The sequence below is a fragment of the Nansenia antarctica genome, assembly GCF_963989245.1.
Source record: "Nansenia antarctica genome assembly, chromosome: 11".
NCBI lineage: Eukaryota > Metazoa > Chordata > Actinopteri > Argentiniformes > Microstomatidae > Nansenia > Nansenia antarctica.
The window spans coordinates 6,409,448-6,432,988 of record NC_137681.1 but is presented as its reverse complement, the minus strand read 5'-3'; the positions used below and the strand labels follow the sequence as shown (position 1 = coordinate 6,432,988).

Here is a 23,541-nt window from a genome sequence, read left to right as displayed (position 1 = left end):
TGTTTGGGTCATGATGTGTTTAGATTATTCTCGCACCAAAACAAAAAACAACAACTCTACAGTCGACTGTAGCTTCTGTGACTGACAGACTGACAACTCTACAGTCGACTGTAGCTTCTGTGACTGACAGACTGACAACTCTACAGTCGACTGTAGCTTATGTGACTGACAGACTGACAACTCTACAGTCGACTGTAGCTTCTGTGACTGACAGACTGACAACTCTACAGTCTACTGTAGCTTCTGTGACTGACAGACTGACAACTCTACAGTCTACTGTAGCTTCTGTGACTGACAGACTGACAACTCTACAGTCTACTCTAGCTTCTGTGACTGACAGACTGACAACTCTACAGTCGACTGTAGCTTCTGTGACTGACAGACTGACAACTCTACAGTCGACTGTAGCTTCTATAACTGACAGACTGACAACTCTACAGTCGACTGTAGCTTCTATAACTGACAGACTGACAACTCCACAGTCGACTGTAGCTTCTGTGACTGACAGACTGACGACTCTACAGTCTACTGTAGCTTATGTGACTGACAGACTGAAAGCCTTTCAAGTCGTCTCTCATTCTCCAACAGACAGTGGAGTCACATGGACAACATAATCCCTTGTGGTTCGTTAACAAAAAGAAGTTTACGAGTGACTCCGCCACTCTGCTTAGAGGAGTTATGATGAGTCTAGTTATGATCTTGGGTTTTGAATTTGGACCATCTTTTCTCTGTTACGTATCCTAGTTGTTGCTGTTGCAGTTGTCTTTCCAGTTTTTGGGGGGGATTATTTTAGTGCTTCATTGTTCATTTTTGTTTTCGTTTTCCTGGAAGGAGATTTAAGCATCAAGGATAATGCTTTTGTTATTGTATTTCATTCATTTTATTTTATTTCATTTTGTTTCTGGTTGTTCAGAAAGCGACTGGGACGTCGGGTAGTAGTAGTATAAGACATGCCTTCAGAATAACATGTTGACATTTAGTTGTTATTGCGTTGTCAGGCTAACAGTGCTATCCTGTCTAATGCGGTGGGATGCTAGTAAGGCTTTGTAATGAGGTTGTGAGTTTGGGGGAATCACATGTGCAGTGTTCTACTTCCCTCTCACCATCTGCTATAGGAGTGGGTTCTGGCCTGGGTCCAGGGCCCAGGGCCCGGGATGAACAAGGACTCTGTGCTGAAGAACTGCTGAGACACTACCTGCACACTCTAGCCTGGCCACACTACCAAACACTAAACTACCCCTACCCCCTATAACTCTCGCCTGGCCACACTACCAAACACTAAACTACCCCTACCCCTATCACATGCCCATGTCACTGTTAACACCACCAGGACTGGGGTCAATTTGATTTAGATTCAGGAAGTTCACTTCAGGAAGTGACCCAAACTCAACTTACCCCAGCCATGCACCCCAACCATGCATTTGACCTATCATTCTTAGCACACACTCAGTACCCTGCCTTTAATATCTGCTCTCCGAGTCTATATCCCCCTTTCCACAGCTACACCTGCACCACACTATGACTAAGTGGAGAAACTGACATTAACTGCTAAAGTCTGTATTGAAATGTTCTATGAGACACAGACATGGTATTATTATTAAAGTAGTGTAGTGACCGCTCGTTAGTGAGCAGAGTATTCGTAATTCACGGCGTTCCAGCCTGTACAAAGCACTGTTGATATGTTTGTGTTTACTCAATCACCCAGGTTGCTTAGCGGGTGATATGACGGGATATAAGTGGGACAAAGATGGATGAATAATGTTGTTGTCAGTACGCATGCAGAGAGTGAGAATAAAGCACATGATTGTTTTTCTACCGGCAAACCGACTACATCGTCCAGTTATTGCCGTCACTCCTACATTGGTGACCCTGACATTCTCTCGAACGTTTTCGGAGATCATTTGAACATGACAACAAACGCAGTTTCACTCAAGCTGCCCGTTTTTTGGGAACAAAATGCCAACGCATGGTTTGCACAAGCTGAAGCTCAATTCGCCCTCAGGGATATTACCGTGGATCATACCAAATACTACTACGTGGTAGCAGCTTTAACCAATTCAACGGCAGCGAGAGTGGTGAGTCTTATTGAAAACCCACCGGCACAGCACAAATATGTTACCTTGAAGGCGCACCTCATAGATACGTTTTGTTTGTCTGAATCTGAACGTGCACGCCAGCTCCTCTCTCTCCCTGGGCTCGGTGACACGAAACCCTCTGAACTGATGGACCACATGCTAGCTTTGCTGGGCGACCATCAGCCGTGTTTTCTTTTTAAAGAGCTTTTTCTGCAACAGTTACCAGACCAGGTTCGTTTTTCAATGGCTAATTCCATCAAAACAGACTTTCGTCAGCTAGCCAAGGAAGCGGATATATTTTTCTCAGCTGGGAAGAAGTGTTTTACAGCCACCATGGATGAGTTTGGGTTCCAACCACTCTCCATCTCCGCTACTGCTGTGGCCCGACGGGTGAGGCCGTCGGGGTTGTGCTTTTACCATATGAAATTCGGGGACAAAGCTAAGAAGTGCCTACCACCATGCAACTACAGTGTGTCGGGAAACGCACAGGCCGCCACTCATTAGCAGCTGTGGGTGCCGGCCATTCTGCAGGCTTGCTGTACGTCACTGACTCCCTCTCCGGCCGCCGTTTTCTGTGTGACACAGGTGCCCAGGTGAGCGTGCTGCCCGTATCGGCAATAGACATTAAAACAGGGAAACAAGGACCCTCCCTTGAGGCTGCCAATGGCAGTGCTATCGCTACCTTCGGCAGGCGCACTGTGGGTTTGTGTTTTGCTGACCAGCGTTTTACCTGGAGTTTTGTGTTGGCCAAAGTGTCTACTCCCCTCTTAGGCGCTGACTTTCTCTGCGCTAACAGCCTCCTGGTGGACGTGGGGAACCGCCGACTCGTCAACGCTGAGACATTCGGCTCTTTGTCATGTGAGCGCAGTGACGCAGCCACAATGAAGCTGTCCAGTGCTGTCTCGCCGGCTGACGATTTTTCTCCTCTTCTATTGGAGTTCTCAGACATCACAACACCTACCTTCTCGGCTGCTACCACCAAACACGGCGTCATGCATTACATCTCCACGGAAGGCCCACCAGTGCATGCCAGGGCCCGTCGCCTCGACCCACACAAGCTCACCATCGCGAAAGAGGAGTTTGCAGCCATGGAGGCACTTGGCATCATTCGCCGTTCTGACAGTCCTTGGGCCTCGCCTCTCCATCTCGTTCCCAAGTCCAACGGAGGCTGGCGTCCGTGCGGCGACTACCGGCGTCTAAATGATGTCACCACACCTGACCGTTACCCCGTTCCACACATTCAAGACTTTTCAGCCCATCTAGCGGGCGCGTCTATTTTTTCTAAAGTGGATTTGGTACGGGGATACCACCAGGTGCCAGTTAGCCCTCAGGACGTCCCCAAGACAGCGGTTATAACACCATTCGGACTTTTTGAGTTTTTGAGGATGCCGTTTGGCCTCAAGAATGCTGCCCAGACCTTTCAGAGGTTGATGGACGCCATGCTGGGCAACCTCCCTTTTGTGTTTGTCTACCTAGACGATATCCTGGTAGCTAGCACGTCCAAGGCAGAGCACCTATCCCACCTCCGTCTCCTCTTCAGTCGCCTCCGGGAACATGGATTAATCATCAACCCAGCAAAGTGCCAGTTTGGACTGCCTGCCATGGATTTCCTCGGCCACCACATCACTACTGCTGGGGCGGTCCCGCTGCCATCAAAGGTGGACGCTGTGCTGCAGCTCCCACGCCCTACCAGCATTAGAGCTTTACAGGAGTTCCTGGGGATGGTGAATTTCTACCATCGATTCATCCCCCAGGCTGCCCACCTAATGCGACCCCTGTATGGGGCTCTCAAGGACAAGACCCCTAAGCACATCATCGCATGGTCCGACGAAATGTCAAAGGCATTCTCAGACACCAAGGAAGCCCTCGCGAGCGCGACCATGCTGACTCACCCCGTGCCTGAAGCTTCCGTGGCCTTGACAACTGATGCCTCAGATTATGCCGTTGGAGGCGTTTACGAACAGCTGGTCAAGGGGGTTTGGCAACCCCTGGCATTTTTCAGCCGACAACTCCGCTCCAGTGAGCAAAAATACAGCACCTTTGACCGAGAGCTCCTCGCTCTGTACTTGGCAGTCAGGCACTTCCGTTTCCTGCTGGAGGCTCGTCCATTCACAGTTTTTGTGGACCACAAACCCTTGATTTTTGCCATGGCTAAGGTGTCGGAGCCGTGGTCTGCCAGGCAGCAGCGTCATCTGGCTTATATCTCCGAGTTCACTACAGACATTCGGCATGTGGCGGGGAAGGACAACCCTGTAGCTGACTGCCTCTCTCGTGCCACTATCGGGGCTGTCCACCTCGGCATCGACTACACCCATATGGCTGCGGATCAGGTTTCGGACCCAGACATCCAGGCATGCAGGACTGAAGTTTCTGGCCTCCAGTTGGCGGACATCCCCTTCAGTGACGACGGCACAACGCTGCTTTGTGACGTGTCCATGGAGCAGCCGCGCCCCGTGGTTCCACATGCATGGAGACGGCAAGTTTTCGAGGCCATACATGGCCTCTCACACCCAGGCAGGAAACCTTCGCAGCGCCTGATTGCGGCGAAATTCGTCTGGCCCAGGATGAAGGTTGACATTGGTGGGTGGGTCAAGACCTGCGTGCCATGCCAACGTGCGAAGGTCCATCGTCATGTTAAGGCCCCGCTGGAGCGGTTCACGGTCCCAGAAAGACGCTTCGACCATGTCAACATTGATCTGGTGGGTCCCCTTCCCGCCTCCAGGGGGTACACTCACCTTCTGACGATGGTGGACAGGACCACCCGTTGGCCAGAGGCCGTCCCACTGACGGAGACTACCACAGCTGAGGTGGCCCGCGCATTCATCGGCACCTGGGTCTCCCGGTTTGGGGTCCCCTCAGACCTTTCCTCTGATCGGGGGGCCCAGTTCACTTCTGGCTTATGGACTTCCATTACTCAGCAGCTGGGTGTCTCCCTCCACCGCACTACGGCTTACCACCCACAGGCTAATGGCCTGTGTGAACGTTTTCACCGGTCCATGAAGGCTGCCCTTAAAGCCGATCTCCGGGGCGACGGCTGGGTCGACAGGCTTCCTTGGGTGATGCTGGGACTCCGTACTGCACCTAAGGAGGACCTCCTTTCGTCCTCTGCTGAGCTGGTGTACGGCCAACCCCTCCGGGTTCCGGGGGATTTCCTCCCCTGTGCTACGGTCCCCTGGTCAGCACCAGAACAGCGAAGTGCGCTGCTGGACAAGGCCAAGTCCTTCCGGCCGATCCCTACCTCATGCCATGGCGTTCCTAAGGTACGTGTCCCGCCTGATCTGAAGGCAGCGGGGTATGTCTTTATCCGCCAAGACGCCCATCGAGCCCCTCTGCAACCGCCCTATGATGGTCCCTACCGGGTCGTGGAGACAGGCGACAAATCCTTTATTATCGACATGGGGGGTAGTAAGGAACGCATCTCGGTGGATCGCCTTAAGCCAGCTCATCTGGACTTGGACCGTCCCATCGAGGTGGCCCACCCGCCCCGCCGCGGTCGCCCCCCTGTTAAAACAGTCCCGACCCTAGCTCCTGCAGACCCCCTGCCCTGCCGTCCGAGGCCGGCCAAACGTCCGCCTGTTGTTTTTCCCCTGCCTCGGTCTCCTGTGCCTGCTCAAGGGTGCCAGAGTCGCTTTGGGCGAGTTATCAGAGTCCCTGACCGTTTTTTGGGGCCGGTTCTTGTGAATTCTGGGGGGACGTGTGTAGTGACCGCTCGTTAGTGAGCAGAGTATTCATAATTCACGGCGTTCCAGCCTGTACAAAGCACTGTTGATATGTTTGTGTTTACTCAATCACCCAGGTTGCTTAGCGGGTGATATGACGGGATATAAGTGGGACAAAGATGGATGAATAATGTTGTTGTCAGTACGCATGCAGAGAGTGAGAATAAAGCACATGATTGTTTTTCTACCGGCAAACCGACTACATCGTCCAGTTATTGCCGTCACTCCTACAGTAGTTTATTTCTGAGATGTATATTGAATTACTCTAAAAAGGAGGTCTGTATTTTAAAAAACAAACACTTGTAATTGAAATGTGTTATTGTTTCCATAATATAATTCATAACAAAGCATAGTTGATACTACAGTGTGATTTCACAAGTATTGGCAAGATTAAGCATTCTTGCCTTCTTTTAGCTCTGTACTCCAACAGTTTGGATTTGAAATCAACAATTACTCTGGAGTCCAAGAGATTCCCAGCTTGAATTCAACAGACGCTGCTGCGTATTCTCTGTTTATGCTTCGCCAGGCCTGTACTGCAGCCATCTTCATGCATGTTCAGTTGGATTTCAATCTGGAGATTGACTTGGCCAGTCAAGAATCATCCAACTGAAAAACGCCTTAGTTGCTATGGCAACTAAGTTTGGAATCATTTGCTTGTATTTGAGCAGCCACAATATTTTTTTCTACACTTCAGAATAATTGCTGCTGCTGCTGTCATCATCAATAGCAGTAACATCATCAATTAAGACAAGTTAGCCAGTTGGTGTGGTAGTTATACATGCCCAAACCATGTCTCTGACGCATTCACACCTACCTCCTGTAGAGGGTTCCTGATCTGTGCAACATTTTTTTTTTTTTCTTAATTATGATGAAGCGCATTCTTCTTCATACACTGTAGGAGACTTCATTGGCCTACACAGTGGAGAGTTAACAAGTCCTTGTGAGCGAGGAAGGCTTTTTCTGACCGCTCAACTCTCTCACAACACGCACATGCTCTGATACACACACACACACACACACACACACACACACACACACACACACAGGCATAAGAGAGAAAATCTTCAAGTTTCCATTCAAGTTTCTCCAAATCCCTTTGCTATGTGGGTCACTCGTGGCATTAGTTTCTCACTAATTGATATTGATGTACAATTAATGTCTTTTAGGAATGTTATTTAATATTGCATTGCTACATGTCTATCATTCCCACTTTGACTTTGGAGCATTTTTCCTCTTGTTGAGCAGGGGAGTAGCATTGAATGAAGTAGAAGCCGCACACTCTAGTTCCAGGTGCAAAAGTGTCGATTTTAATTGACAACGGTTTCAGTTTCACTGTGTTGCAGTTTCACTGTGTTCCTCAATGATTGGTTTCTTTTTATTATTACTACTTGATCTTTTCAGTTTGTAAAGCGTCTTTGAGTGGAGAATGTTCACATTCAGTTCCTTTCATATTAACCAGAGGCTCACTAGACATGGAGTAGCCTACATGTTGTCAGAGAGAGAGAGCATTACTTGTAGTGATGCAAACACGAAACTCTGCTGACCGAAAGAAAACCCATGTATGACATGTGAAGCCAGTCTCACACATGTGAAGCCAGTCTCACACTATTGTGTAATCCAGTTCCAGGCGGTAATTGTGTTAAATTGCTAGCAATTTCCCTCCATGGCAGCTGAGAGAAGACTTGGCTGTGGAACTCAGCTGCCATGGAGGGCAGAAAAGGACCAATTATCAGACTGGCAAAGGTCGCATCTCTGGCAAGGCTGATTTAAATCATGACCGAATATGGAAAATCATGAAAATAAGTGGTCAAGAAACAGGATTTTTTGTAACATTGTAAAGGACTTGGAGAAAAGAAAGTAGAAAAGAAAACTTACATAAACAAAGAATGGATTACAGAGGAATACTTCGATGACAGATTGCAGTGTGTGTGTGTGTGTGTGTGTGTGTGTGTGTGTGTGTGTGTGTGTGTGTGTGTGTGTGTGTGTGTGTGTGTGTGTGTGTGTGTGTGTGTGCGTGCGTGCATGTGTGTGCATGCGTGTGTGTGTGTGTGTGTGTGCGTGTGTGTGTGTGTAACTGTCTACACTGTGTATGCTATTTGTAATCAATCCTGTTGTCATGTTTGCAGGGACTGACTAGGTTTTCCAGATCCCCCAGGCTTCCACATGTGAGTTCATATGTAACTTCAATACTGTCTTCCTGCATTCTCCATCTGATCATTACTTTTCTCATTTGTTTCACCAAAAACCTTACAAACCTGCCTGTCACTTGTAATGAATGAATGAATGAATCTATGAATTAATGAATGAATGAATGAATCTTTATTTCACACATGATTTAAAAAATAAATAAAAAATAAAATAACTAATAACGAAAAGTACAGGTATCACTGTTCAAAAGCCTAAGCTTATCATGTCCTACCCCTATCCGTCACTTCCAAGTGAGAACAATAATACTTAAATTATATAATCCATTACTTAATACATAAATTACAGTATCCACAGTACTAATAATTTTCCATTCTTGATATTGAAACAACACAAAATAAATAAATAAACATAATTTTCCATTCTTAACACTGAAACAAAACAAAACAAAATAAATAAATAACAAACATCAGAATGTAATAGATTTACAATGCACTCCTAGAGACCTGCTGCATTACCTATGTTGTATAGTTATGACATGATTGTTAGAAGAATTCTTACCCATAATTCTAAAAGCATGTTTTTCAAGGTGTGTGTGTGTGTGTCTGGGTGTATCAAGGTACCCCCGTTTTCTGGGGCATGTTGCTAGTGGGGGGCTCTATGGGGGTTGGCACCAGGACTTCCCCTAAAGCTTGAAACTCATTTGAAAAAAGAGAGCACAGCTAAAAACCCTGGGGGTTAGAACGCTAACTGGGTCAATAGCTAGTCCTAACTGGGAGCCTCATGAGCTACCTTAGGCAAGGATGTCTTCTAGCCTCATAGCTTGTAGTATATGTAGTATATAGGATGTATTTCCCCATCATTTTCATGAGGATTTCCTGAGAGAAACACATTCAGTATTTATACATCACACATCCTTCTCTATCTACCATTATACGAAGACCCTAGCCTAAAACGTAAAAACCGTTAGATATGAATTCACTATCAATTTAAAGGGCTTGAACACACCCCATCCAGAACTCTGAGGTCCTCTAACACGGGCCTCCTCATCCAAGCCAGCACCAAACTCCGGACCTTCGGGTACAGAGCCTTTAGTGCGGCAGCCCCCACCCTCTGGAACTCTCTACCCAAGGATATCCGTGACTCTCCAACCCTGGACATATTCAAAGCTGCCCTTAAAACCCACCTATTCACCACTGCATTCAACCTATAGTCTGCATGCCAGCTTATTAGTTCTTTCTACTGTTTCCTGTTCTGTGTGTTTGTCTCTTGGGCTCTGTTCTGTTTGTCCCATTCCCTTGTAAAGCGACCTTGGGTTTGTGAAAGTCGCTATATAAATGTAAGCTATTATTATTATTATTATTATTATTATTATTATTATTATTATTATTATTGAATCCATATGACATGTGTTCTGTGCTACCCAACCAGAACCCGTGTGCCTCCTCCACCGACCACAAGCTCCCCTTCATCGTGGAGACCAAGGGCGCCGACGACTCTTCCGACGAGTACTTCCACCTCTCGCCGGTGTCGCGTTCCCGCCACAACCTGCTCCTCCCCAACCTGAGCAGCCCCGTGCGCCGCACCTCCCTGGGGGGCCTGCTGGGGGACGAGCTGCGTCAGTTCAACGCCCTCCGCCGCTGCCGCTCTCCCAACATGGGGGGCCGGGGGCTCCGGGGGGGTCCCCACAGCCCGTCTCCGCAGCATAAGAGGTCGGAGCAGCACGGCGTCCCCCCTACCACGGCCACCGCCCCCCCCGCCAGCCCGCCCACCCAGGTGGGTGGGGGACTGGAGATGACGGGGGCCGGCTGCAAGCCCTCCAAGCTGCTCATCCCTACCCTCAGCTGCTTCGGACCCCCAGACCTCAGTCCCAGGTACTAGACACAAACACACTTGTTGAGACTTGAAGTTTTTTTTTTTGTGTGTGTGTGTGTGTGTGTGTGTGTGTGTGTGTGTGTGTGGGTTAACACTCGAACAGCCGTGCCTTTTTTTTACCTACTAAAAGAGCCGCCCTCTTTATAATGCTAAGCTGCTATTTACACACAACGACCACTAGTTGGCCGCTTGTAAATTATCTGTCTGCATCCTAGACAGAAAAACTGCAAAATAGCTTTATACTAGCTTATCCTGAGGTGATTTTGAAAATATAAGGATACTGGGTGGTAGAATGCACATATCTAGGAAAAGGTATGGATCATGAAAGGAGGGTCCTAAAATTTGATTGAACCCGAACCCTAATTGAATTTGATTGAACCCGAACCCTAACCCTGTGATACTCACAGGGGTCAAATGACCCCTCATGGCTGATTAAGTGTTAAAGAGTCCGTAGTCTTCTGTATTTAGATACACTGGATGAACAAAACCCCAGTGCGAAAGCAATCGAGTGGATCCGATACAACCATCAACCACACTTCTACGTCACAGTCTAACCGCTAACACCAATGCGTAGCGGCTATGCATGGCTAATGATAATGGATAGGCATTTGCATAGTGTTTTTTTTCTTTCATCAGATCCCACGGCACCTTATTAGCCGAGACGGTGTCTGACCTCATTCACCCCCAACGCACCGCACCATCCATATTCATAACGTATCGCTAGGTTACCCAATCAGCCGACACCATATGTAGGTAATCCAGTATAAGTGGTACAGTGGGAGTTAGGTGTCCCCCCAGCCCAGACAGGTGCCACGCAGCCTCTCCTCAGGTTAACCCCAGATGGGCGGCCGGCTGCCAGTGTGGCTCTGGTGGCGGTGGCTCCTTGGGTCACCTGGCAATTGCAGGATAATTGAAAAGGCTCTACTGTTACTCTTACCCCCCCCCCCCCCCCCCCCCCCCCCTTCTGCCCTTGCCCAGGGTTGTCGACGGCATCGAGGACAACGGCCGCACGTTCCTCTTCAACGTGGAGCAGAGCGGGCCAAAGGCCAGCCCGGGCTGTCCCGCTGAAGGTAATACAACCGCCCTGAACCCCCTATTAACTGTCTGTGTCGGCCATGTTGAGTGTATACTGCACAGGGAGTGTCACCGGGGGAGCAGATGGCTGAAGGTGAACATCGGGTTCAAACTGTGAGCTGAGACAACACGGCTCCCTTCTCCATATGCGAAACGTGATCGGGGTGGAGAGATGGAATGACAGTCAAGGTCGAGGACGACTCGGGACGCTATTCAATCAAAAGCTTTAAAAAAAGTTGGGAGTTCCCTAGTAATGGGGTATTCCCGGGTATGGCAAAAAAAAAAAAAAGAATCTACCTATGCTGCAGAAATAATCCAGTTAAGCTTTTCTTTCACACACTAAATATAGTTTTTGTGATGAATCTAATCCAATCTCACATACAACATCTGAAACAGCAGATGGTCAGCATTTTCACCACTTTTGTGCAGTCTACCAGTGAAATCTACTGTATGATAGATGTTAAGCATGGTATGAAAGTGCGCTGAAGCCAGAATCCTTTAGACACAGTGAAAGTATCTCTCTCCATGGCAATTTTCCACCTTGGTGGACAATAAAGTTATATTCAATTCAATTCAATGGTTGTTTACGTGTTTAAAATGTCCTTTGCTTCATCCTCACACTCCACAGACCCCAGGCTTTCATGCAGTCTAATAATAATAATAATAATTCATTGTATTTAGCGCTTTTCCGGGGCTCAAAGATGCTGACAATATGGGAAAAACAGAAAACACTGAAACAACAAGCAACAGATAGCAACAGTCTACCAGTGTGTATATGTGTCCATGCCCATCTACTGTATGATAGATACAGGACATGTTAAGCATGGTATGAAAGTGAAGCTGAAGCCAGAATCCTTTAGACACAGTGAAAGTATCTCTCCGTGGTTGTTTACGTGTTTAAAAGGCCCTTCTTTCCTCTCCGTCCTCACACTCCACAGACCCCAGGCAGGTGAAATCCACCCTGCTGCAGGAGACGGAGGAGGTGAGACGAAACATCAGTCAGCTTAACCAAAAGGTACAGTAAACCTCAGCACCGCCCGCCCGCCGAGTCTGATCTAACATTACCATCGTTCCTGCTGAGTGGACACTCGCATCTAAAGTGACTTTCATTTCACATAAAGCTTTTGCCACATTCTGTATATCTATAATGTAACACGCTAAGCGCCGGGGGGGGGGCAGGGGATCTCCTCCTGCAAGTCTATAGGCCGATTTTGAAATGCAATATGTAGACTACAAGTGCATGAATTGAACTTTCGCCCCACAGTTGGTAAACCAATCAGTCATACTATTAAGCCGTAATGAAACGAGCGTGTTTGTGCACGCCTGACGAAGGTCTCTGAGCAAGATGTAGTAGCAGCTATTAAACGGATTACATTCACAAACAGAGACATGCTAGAGACTTCTATTTGTGAATTAACACCACCTTTTTGCAATTACATGCACAGCACTCTCTGTGTTACTGAAAGAAATGAGGAGAGAAAGCGAAGGGAACATCATAAATATATCTACTTGAGATTGAACAAGCATGGACTGTAATTACCCAATAAACATCTCATTAAGTCACTCGGGAACAAATATCCGAGCCTTGCTTCATATATTAATAATAATTAGAATGTTGACGGTGATAAATGAGATTGTGAGATCAAGCAGAATATGTCAGGTTTCTCTCTTAGCAAGTGGTCCAGCCTTGCATCCCTAATGTAGATGCAAATGGCAGGCAGCTGCAGTGAGAGTATACAGATGGGCCTAGGTAGGCGCTGTCTGAACTAGGTATTAATTAATCAGCAGGGTGCTTCTGCAATGCAGAGAAAACTCGGTGCCGCTGACTCGACAATACCCCCCAAAAACGGATAACAACCCCTCCCCCCTTCCTTCTTCTCCTCCTCCTTTCTTTGGCTCCTCCGCCCATGTTCCCTTCCACTTTTCTTCCTATTTGCATCAATTACCACCTCTCCTCCTCCTCCTCTCCTCCTCCTCCTCTCCTCCTCCTCCTCTCCTCCACCTCCTCTCCTCCTCCCCCCTCTCGGGGGTTTAGTGCTGCTTCAGAAAGCAGGCCATTTCTCACTCAGTCGCAGAGAGAGAGAGAGAGAGAGAGAGAGAAAGAGAGAGAGAGAGAGAGAGAGAGAGAGAGAGAGAGAGAGAGAGAGAGAGAGAGAGAGAGAGAGAGAGAGAGAGAGAGAGAGAGAGAGAGAGAGAGAGAGAGAGAGAGGGGAACATGTACTGTCTAGTTGTTGCAAGCTTTAGCTTTTAGTTTAGTACCATAAAGTCTTGAGATGAGCTTCAAAGATGATTACAGTAGGGTGACTAAAAACTCAAGTGTTGGGTCATGTTGAGTATTTTGAGGGTGGTGGCTGTGGTCTCAAAACGGCTTGCTTTTTCCATGATTCCATTTTCAACAGAAATATTAGAGATACTCACTGTGTTACTGTCACTGACAACCTGTACCATGCGAGGCCAATCTCACCCATAACTTCATATCATCTTTTCTTAGATGGGCAGCCTGAACAAGGAGGTATCCCAGCTCACCAAGGACCTCCATCACATGATGCACCTCCTCCAGGCCCAGGTTGCGGTCCACCAATACACCGCCTCCCTCACCCCTTACACCTACGGTGTCCGCCTGGGCTCCAGCCCCAACCCCAACCCCACTGCCACCAGCACCGATATGGCTTACAACCCGGCTCTCAGCCTGAACCTCCATAACGACCCTGGGAGCCAGGAGGGACATTGCCACCACCCTGTAGGCCCCTGGAGTGGAGGGGCCCCAGGCGCTTGCTACCACGCTAGAGCCACTGGAGGGACACAGCAGTCAGAGGGCCTCTACCAGCCCCAGCCCCAGCCTCAGTCTTCCAGCCAGGCCCCTCCTCCTAGCTTCTACCAACCCTACATCACAGGCTCTGTACCCAGACAAGGCCAGTGCCACAGCTCTGGTAGCAGCAGCACCACGTCCAACCCCTTGACTGTCCCGTCGTCTTTACTCAACATCAGCAGCCCAGCCTTCCAGGGCGGTAGTGGTAGTGTATGCCCTGCTCCTCTCTCCGCTGGACACCACGAAGACTCTGGCGAGCGGGCCCTCTGCGCTAGCCCGGCGAGCATTAGCCAGTCCCAGCCCAGCTTGTGTCAGCGGCCGCCGAGCTGCGGTGCCGCCGAGCTGCATTACACCTCCCTGCTGTCCAGCGCCCCCGCGTCCACTCAGAGCCTCCTCGCTCTCTCCCCCACTACCTCCTACCCCTCCTCCCCACACCTCTACCTGCCCTCCGAAGCCCTCCTCCGCCTCGAGCGGCCTCCGCAGGGAGACGTGGCTGGCATCGGTGGTTCCGACGACCTGGGGGGTCACGACCTCTTCGCACAGGAGACGTCCAACCTCTTGGACGACGAGGACCTCCACTTCTCCGTCCGTTCCGTTCCCAGTTCTCCGCCCTGCTTCCCCAGGCGGTCGTCGTCTGTCTGCTCTCAAGACTCAGGTACTCCCCCCCGGCCAGACATGTGCGGTGCCCACCTTCCCCTCTGTGACTCGTCGGCCGCGGTGGGACACACCAGTCTGGAGTGTCTGTTGGGGAACGGGGGGTCCATGGAGAGCAGGGATAGCGAGAGCCCGTCGTAGGAGGTCTAGCGGTTGGCGTTCAAACTCGAAGAGCACAGAGCGAGTTTGATTGAATGGCTTGTCACAATCTCAACTGGACCCTTGGCAGTGTATGGGTAGCTGAACACTGAATACAGAACCGTACACAACATGCAAATCAGAGTGTTTGAAGTGACTCCTCTGGGGATTCTTAACGTGTGGTGTGTTTTCCCCTACTTTTTGGGATCACTTGTTTATCAAACATTCATGCGATTTACAGCTCTACTATGCAAAAGCATGTCATTTGTGCATTACTTTGGCTTTCTTTAAGTGTGTAATTGTGAGGAGTATTTGATCACCAATGGAACGATCAGCCTGAAGGGAGCTTTTCTTAATATTGAAGTTAAAAATGACATTTGAGATTAGAGGTGATTCGACACATAGGTGGACAGAAATGTTAGTACAGTATGGAGCAGTGCCTCATGACTTACAGGTTTAGTAAAGATCGGGGGGAAATTATCAAATAGAAAACAACAAACGATTAGATATCTTCAGTTTCTTAAGCAAGGTTAATTGGCTAAAAATGTCTACCTATACAAAGAGACAACAAAAAGTCCAAAGTAGATTTGACTTAACTTTTTGGTGAACTATCTTTATCAAGAATTGTGTCTGACCTTACTGATTTAGTCTTTGATAAAGTACAAAGGCCATTTTCCTGAGACCCTTTAACAGTTATAAAGAATATCCAGGGTTCCCACACCTTCTGAAACATCAAATTCAAGCACCTTTCAAGGACTTTCAAGACTCAATTCCTTCAAATTCAAGGGCCAACCACTGCATAGTTTGAGACATATCTAGATGAGAATGTATATAATAGGAATGACCATGAATGTTTTTCAAATCTAACTGCGTTATGTCGGTTTAAAATCTAGCTAACTAATTAACCTTAGTAACTAGTATGGTTGTTTTATTCCCTTCTACATGTTACCTATATTTTCTTTTGAGAGAGAGAGAGAGAGAGAGAGAGAGAGAGAGAGAGAGAGAGAGAGAGGAATTCAAGCACTTTCAATGACCCATGTCGATTTTCAAAAACTTTTAAGGCCTTGATTTTTTTTTGTTGAAATTCACAAACATTCAAGGATTTCAAGGACCCGTGGGAACCCTGGATATCATAAATGAATACTAGCGTTACCAGAGCTGAAGTGCTGTAAGTAGGTACAGTATATACAGATGTCAAGCATGGTGGGTTGGTTCATGTACAGATGGATGGGCAGTACTCAAGTTGTAAAAGAAAATCAGGGGGGATGGTGGATTTTATCATATGGGGACAATTTTAGCATCCCCACAGCGTCAGTGACTTCAGTGTCAGTGACTTGGTAAAAATGTCATTGCATGTGTGCGTGCCCCCTCGCCCACAGTATTTTACTCAATATGCGCAAAACTAAATGTTGAAATAGCAGTAATACCACGTTCATTGATAAAATGACATAACGGATGGAAAGGAGGGATGGCTGTTTTAGAAGGGAGATGATTTTGACTGTTTTTATTGCAGGGTTAGGGATGCCATCCCCCCTCAACTTGAGTGCTGTGGATGGGTAACTTAAAGTATATTCAGTTGAGATTGGCCTCTACAATGTTCCTCACCAATAACTGTTCCACCATAGAAGGGTATTATGCACAACATGAGTTTCATAATGATTATGAAGAGTTGAAATGTTTATATTTGCTTCAGTTGTGTGTGGTGCTCTTTATCAAGCTGTGTATCTCTACACTCACTAAGAACGAACCCTCCTCCCTTACAGCAGAGGGTTCGAGCATTCCTCACAGAGGAACTGACTGTTACCTGTTACCTTTCTGCATGGTAAAGTTGCTTATTCTTTTTCCTAAGGAAAAGGTACTGTATCCGACTTTGGGGGCAAATTTATCAAGGGTTTGTGGCATATTCATCAATAGTGTGCAAAGGTCTTTGTGGTTTCGGATTAAGGGGGCACTTGCGCGTTTTGCTTAAATGTACTATTTTACTGTTTACTACAGAACGTTCAACCTCTGGGGAAGCTCTTGAACTAGGAGGATACCCTAGTTCTGTAATGTCTCTTTAAAATATAACACATACAGTACATTTCAATACCCAGCGGCAAGGCCGGTCCTAGGCATAGGCGAACTAGGCGGTCGCCTAAGGCGCCAAATGCCTCGAGGGCGCCAAATGGCAAAAAAATAAAAATGTCTCTCTTATGTCTCTATGAATTTCATGTCTCTATGAAAATATGTCTCAGCCTACTGTCTCTATTATGCTTCGCGATTAGTCACACTCACCTCTTGCGAACCTCCCCACCCCCCCCCAACCTCCCGCCCACCTGCCCTCTCTCGAAGGTGGCTTACTGTTGAATGTGTGGGTGGTGATGAGGCAGTACTGGTGGTGGCGCCCCCAAAAGATTTGGGGAGGGAGGGGGGGGGCATCAAATCATACTCTCGCCTAGGGCACCTAAATGCCTAGGACCGGCCCTGCCCAGCGGTAACGAGGTGGTAAGGTGAAGGGTCAGGTGAAAGACAGCTCAGCTCCCTCTCTTCTTATGACATGTACAGGCATACTCTATTCTCATGGATATAACTTCAACACTCAGATCAGTCTGTATAAAAATCTAATGATCAAAGTCAACATTTTTGTGAAGTACAAAGAGGAGGAATATTTATGTATGTGTTCGTCTAGCCGTTTAAAGAGAGAGTACGACATTTTGGACATAAGACCTTATTTTGTACTAGAGAGTATAGAGAGTATAAACACTTTTTTCACTCGTATGCCGCGCGTTCTTCAGCAACTCTGTTGCAGCTCAGGGCTAGCAATGCTATTAGTAACTTGACTAAGCATTTAGCAATGTAACCTAACCACCACTCTCAGTATATGTACTGTACTTCAAAACGTCTCAACAGAGAAATTGCATCTTGAAAATGGTATCTCTTTAAAGGTAAATAATGTGTTTCGAGATGAGAATGCTTTTTACATTTTCTCTATTGTAAAACTCTATCATGAATGAACTGAGAACACTTCCTCGGACCAGGTTTACATCACGGTGCACGCAACGAACAACCACAAATCTAATCTAGTTGGAACCATGACTGCAGCCCTTGATAAATATGCCCCTTTAAAGGGGCAATCTGAGAATCAAACAACAACAATGTGGTCACCCTGCCGCCACTTGTTTTGGTATACAGCTGAGGGACTGGAGAAATGTGACCACTCTCAAATTCATAGACTGAGCTATGGATGCAAGAACTGACTATCCATGGGATCATCGATTTTTTAAAGCTGTACAGTGTTTGTACACACAATTACAAACAATGGAGTAAAAGAATCAATGGCTATAATATCTTTAAATGAAATGGATGTACCGATTCCAGATTGCCCCTTTAATGTGTTAGACATACTCTAGATAATATAGACAAATATTGTACTTGCATGACAGGTTGAGGCAGACTGATCGATATGGTTGGATATTTTGACTTACTATGTAGCAAAATGAAACATATCAATTTGCATTCTGGGCATATATATATATAGAACACAGAACATATATATATCATTTATAGTTTTTGTTTGACATTGTGTGTCTTTTTCCAATTTAAGGGATGTTTATGTTGGAAGCTCAGTTTTTTTCTTTTTAAAGATTTATTAGGGGTGTTGTCAACTTATCAACATAACCAGGAAATATTCCAGATATTGGCAATATGGTGCATATTGCACAGCCAAGTGGTTAGTCACAAAATGAATTTTATTTCAACTTAATGTTAGTCATACTTGAAAGGGACAGGTACATTATGCGGAGGCACTTGAGATGAGACATTCATTTCATGAAGATAGTCATCTCAAAATAAACAGGAACTTTGGAATAAAAATGGAATCTTAAAAAAAACAAAAAACAGTTCACACTCCCTTTGAAGTTAGAAATGATTCATTCTGTGTGGCAAACATATGATGATCCATGGTAAATATTTTCAAGTGACTACCCTCCAAATGATTCTCTGGGAAGAAGAAGATATCATTGTTAATTGTCGAGTCAACAGAGTATTCAGCACCATCATTATGTTTGTGACTATTTCTCCTTGACTGACTAAATAAAAATATGCTCAGAATTATTACTGTGTATTTTACTTTTCTGATGTTTTACACGGGTTGTCAAATTCCCAAGGAGTAACATGTTTTCATTCCATTAGACCACTTTCATATCTCTCAATCCGTCTGTTTACACCGATATGCTTTTCCCCTATACTGTGTCCCCTAAGACTTCTACTGCCCCCCTTGCACTGTTTCTCTGTTTCTCCAGTGTCTATATAATTTAAAACGTCCTTCTATCACAGAGACTGCCAATGGCCCAGGGCCTGAGCTAGATTACTCTTCCTGCTGCAACTGGTGAACGGATGATTCACTTGCTTAGTCAAATGTATTGATTGTAAGTCGCTTTGGAATAAGGCGTCTGCTAAATGCCAAACATTTAAATGTAAATGTAAAAAGTGGGCTAGTATGCCTTCCCCTACACTGTGTCACATGGGTGTAATACAGCCCAGCGATTGGCCTGTCAGGGAAGGACACCACAAAATATCCCAGTAATTAAATAAAACAGTTTCTCTGTCATTCTAGTGGCTACATTACACACATGAATGATTTAGGAGTTACCCGCTCCCCAACAACGGCCTGCTCTCATCAGGTCAGACTTGACAGTGACAGTTCAAAGGCATCTTAGACCACAATGGGGTTTAGTTGTTGCGAGACACAACTTCTCTCACTTGCAGTGCTGACATTTCTCTAAAAGTCAGAAAACCTTTATTAAACAGTGTATGAGTGCATACATGTATCTCTTTGTGACTAGGGTCAATTTGTTCAAATTAGCAACTTATGTTTCATCTACTAATTCATATTTGATTGTGACCATTGTCTTCTCAATGTGGGACAATCAAGAGTAAATTCAGGCAGCCTGGGCACAAGCCTGGGTTACTGTTTATGGAGATGGAGATAACGTTTATTGCCATTTATGCATACACATTAAGCATACACATATAGGAATTTGATTCGGCGTTACAGTAAGAGCATTTCTAAATGCAATGCAAACAAAACAACACAGGACAGACAGCAGTGCAGACAGAACACAACCAACTGTAAAACCATAGCTGCCATGTGCGGCGCTGTTGATGTACTTTATCTTATCAGAAAGCAGAAGTGCTGCATCAATAGAGGCTTGGGTATGGCCCTACCAAGCAAAGAAGATTACAAATAATCATTTTAAAATGTAAGTAAACTGTTCAGATAAATCAATATTCTACATCCAGCAGAATACACAACAGAACACTATCATTCTAACCTGTTCTAGGCTCGTCAGCCTCTCACGCACACAAGGCGCACATGGTTGCAATCTCACTGGACATATTGACACATTCCTGACGCCATAGAGTTGCACGTATGGGAGTGATCCATATGATATAGTATACAAGTAGCAGGCTATACAGTAGGAAAAGAAAATACTTAACATAGCTTGTCAATCTTCTGTAGTTATAGCATCTTTAATGTTTCTGTCTGAAAAAGCATTTGGAAGCTCTTCACAACAACATTACATCATGCAAAGTGATCTTGGAACCCAGAGATTCTGGCGAACGCAAGAAGAAAAATGCAGGTACAAGTCTCTCCCTCGTGGAAAGTTTTTCCACTCGTGATGCTAAACTACTGTTTCATTCACATCTCTGTCTCCACCTTCTCAACTCTAATGCATGATCCACTACCCAGCACCAATTCCACCAAGGTGCGCCATCAGCTTTCCTTGCAACATACAACAAACAAATGTACCTCCTGAGAAATGCCGCATACAGAAACACTAGTAGGCGACATAACCCCATTTGCACTACTACCAGTGCCTACAGCCAAGACGAAGTCTGTTACATTAGTGGAGAATGCCAACTTTAGAGCCTATCACCAACTTGTAGGTTTGCTACCAGACTTGACAGATGCACACACTTCAGACCAGCTAGTGAGTTATCACTGATCTTTTATTCAACAATCAACAAATTCAATATTTAAAACAAATATATATGTATTTATTTGTTGAATGTTGAATATATATATATATATATATATATATATATATATATATATATATCACTTCAGACCAGCTAGTGAGTTATCACTGATCTTTTAATTCAACAAATAAATATATATATATAAAGGTAGACACAAAACAGGGCTTTTTCCTGATAGTGATGTTGAGTCGGATGATAGATCTTTCTGGTTGACTTTCTCACCACACTTATAGGAAACCTGATTCAACGCCACTGGAAGTATCCATGTTTTGTGTCTACCTTGTCTTAATTGTTCCTCTTCAATTATTTATTGACACTTAAAGTATCATCCCCAATAACCCACCACTTACACCAATGGACAAATAAAAAACAAGGTACTGCTTCTACCCAGACAATTGCAATGCTTATTACACAGCCATTTAGCTGAAGGGCATGTAAACCAGTTGTTTTTGAATTACCAAAACATTGAATATCAGAGATATCGATATATTTGCTAATGCTAAATGCAAAAAAAAAGTAACAGCACGTTAATATTAGGCTAATCAACTGCTGTGTCTGTTTGTTAGACGGAGAACGAGTTTGTCACAAAGTCCCTGATTAACATTTGAATTATTCACTCACCATCTCAATCAGTGTGCTTGTTTGCCTCTTGGGCAAGGTCATATCCCACCGGGAGAGACACTGGATTTATAATAACCAGATGTAGTTTGTTCATAATTTCAGATACATTCAGCACGTCAACCTTACTCTCTCCGTTCTACACTATACTTATGAGAATGCTGTATAATGAATTAATGTTCATGTTGTTAAAACACTGTTGATAATAAAAAACAACTTGTACTTTGTTTAACCTCTGTTGGCTGATCCATTTGTTGTTACTCGCAATCAAGGACAAAAGGAGGGCAGCCAGAAGGCAGGGATCAACGTTTCACTTGTGCATTTTGCATAGGGAATGACTTTGTGTGGGATCCTGTTTTCTTGGAGCGCGCTCAAAATAACTCAATGTCCTCCCCTGTGGCTGCGACCGTGGCTACTCTGCGCAGCGTCTGTCACTCAACGTATCTGCAGCATCTGAAGGCCCCGAACTCGCCTGTCAACTTTTTTTCACCTGCGAGTCACTCATCTTTTCCATCGCTCATATGCTCGTTCGCTGTCGCCCTGACTGCTTCTGGTGTCTCGTGTCTTGCCGTGTCAGTGTATCATGTCCTGGGGGCAGTGCCAGTCCTTCTGGCAGCTGACACTTTTCCTATTAATTCCTGCAAAAAAACAACAACCCTGGGGTGAGTGGTGGGGAACCACCGGGTTTCTGTGCCCCGTAACTCTCAACAGCTCAGGAGGGTGAAAGGGTTCAGGGAGGAGAGTTGTAAACCGTATGGCGTTTGTGGTAATAAGATACCCATTACCTGCTCAACTTCCACCACCTGAGAGTTGCGTTGGCTGTCCCATGCTAATGGGTTGTTAATGAAAGTGCTTTATAAAAGAATTAGGTTCTTGGCAGAGAGGGACAGCGGTTGGGGACAGTTGAAGGTAGAACCGCTAGAAGAGGTTCTGCCAAGAGGTTAACCTCGGTTCAACGTGCCGTTTAAGGCCAGATAATGTCCAGCCTCCGTCAGGAAGGTCAATATCAAGTAAAGAGATGTAGTATTATTTACTTTAAATAATTGGGTTGAAATAGATCATGAGTAAAACTTCAGTTACAGCACTCCTCTCTGATGTAGATGGTCAGTGGTGCTGGGTGGAAAGAAAGAGGCCGGACTGTCTTTTTTCCCTCCATTTTATACCCCCAATGACCAAGGTGTGAAAGGTTACAGCAGGTCAAAGGGCAGGGGGCAGGTCACAGAAAGGGAGGCCATCTTGAACATGTGCCTAGGACAATGAAATTGGGAGGGGTGGAGCGGGGGGAAGGTAGCCTGTCAAACTGTCACTTTGGCCCTAGGCCTGAGCAGTGAGAATCTTTACAGAACAAGTATAGGTCTATGAATGTGTGTGCAATAAGACAGATGTCTACACAGGTCTGTGTGTGTGTGTGTGTGTGTGTGTGTGTGTGTGTGTGTGTGTGTGTGTGTGTGAAAATATACCACAGAGACATCATCATCAAATACTGTCGTTAAAACATCCACATGTTTGACACAGATCAAACTACGGTGTGTGTTATGATGATCAGGGGTAGGGATTTTAAGATGTATGCATGCACTCTAACTGAGGTTTCAATCCCTCTGTATACAATGTCCTGTCCTGAATTGGTCATTCCATTCCACCTTTTTTCCCCACTAATTCAATCGTTGATGCCATTGGTAGAAATAACCATTAAATGGTTGATAAGACAGCAGGAAAAGAGTAAACACTTGAGGAGAAAAATGGTCTTATCTGAGAATGTTCGGGGCAATTCTTAGCACAAGAAGAATGCAGGCCTCTGATGTACGTCTTAATAGCACACATCGAATTCTACCCCTGCCAATTCCGGAACTTTCTCTCCCCTCTATCTCTTATCCCCATCTATTCCACAAGATACATTTTTTTACATTTTTGGCATTTTAGCAGACACCTTATTCCAAAGCAACTTACAATCAATACATTTGACTAAGGAAGTGAATCAGCAATTCACCAGTTCTAGCAGGAGGCGTAAGTTCTAGCTCAGGCCAGGGGCCACTGGCAGTCGTCGTGAAAAAGTCTTCTTTTTTTTGTTGCTGTAGAGACAGTACAAGGGGGGCATAGTATAGGGGAAAAGCCGGTGTCTCAGGAGACGTAGTGCTGGGGGGTAGTAGATGTCTCAGGAGGAGCAGTTAAGGTGTAACCTGAAGAGATGGGTCTTCAGTCTCCGATGGAAGATGGGTAGTGACTCGATGTCTGCTCTCCTTTGACCAGTACATAGGAATGTCCACCTGTAACTGTAGCAGAGGCTCAGGAGAGACCTCTACAGTTAGCAGAGTCTGACAGAGTACAACAGGAACTCTCTCAGGACCTAACCCTCTGAGCTAAACATTGATTAGAGACATCACAGAACTGAGACGATAGTGAGAGAGGGTGTGAG

The 23,541-nt window shown here is 45.9% G+C and overlaps 1 protein-coding gene across 1 annotated transcript in view; it reads left to right on the top strand.

Moving 5' to 3' along the window:
* LOC308167508 (voltage-gated delayed rectifier potassium channel KCNH4-like) overlaps positions 1-14,492 on the top strand; it is a gene marked incomplete at both ends in the record, with an annotated part of 65,250 nt that extends 50,758 nt beyond the window's left edge. The window contains 6 exons of the mRNA XM_080541925.1: positions 7,921-7,959; positions 9,371-9,813; positions 10,793-10,884; positions 11,827-11,903; positions 13,380-14,007; positions 14,152-14,492. Of these exons, the coding sequence (XP_080398051.1) occupies positions 7,921-7,959; positions 9,371-9,813; positions 10,793-10,884; positions 11,827-11,903; positions 13,380-14,007; positions 14,152-14,492 (1,620 nt within the window). The remainder of the gene's footprint in view (positions 1-7,920; positions 7,960-9,370; positions 9,814-10,792; positions 10,885-11,826; positions 11,904-13,379; positions 14,008-14,151) is intronic.
* Positions 14,493-23,541: the final 9,049 nt, after the last annotated feature.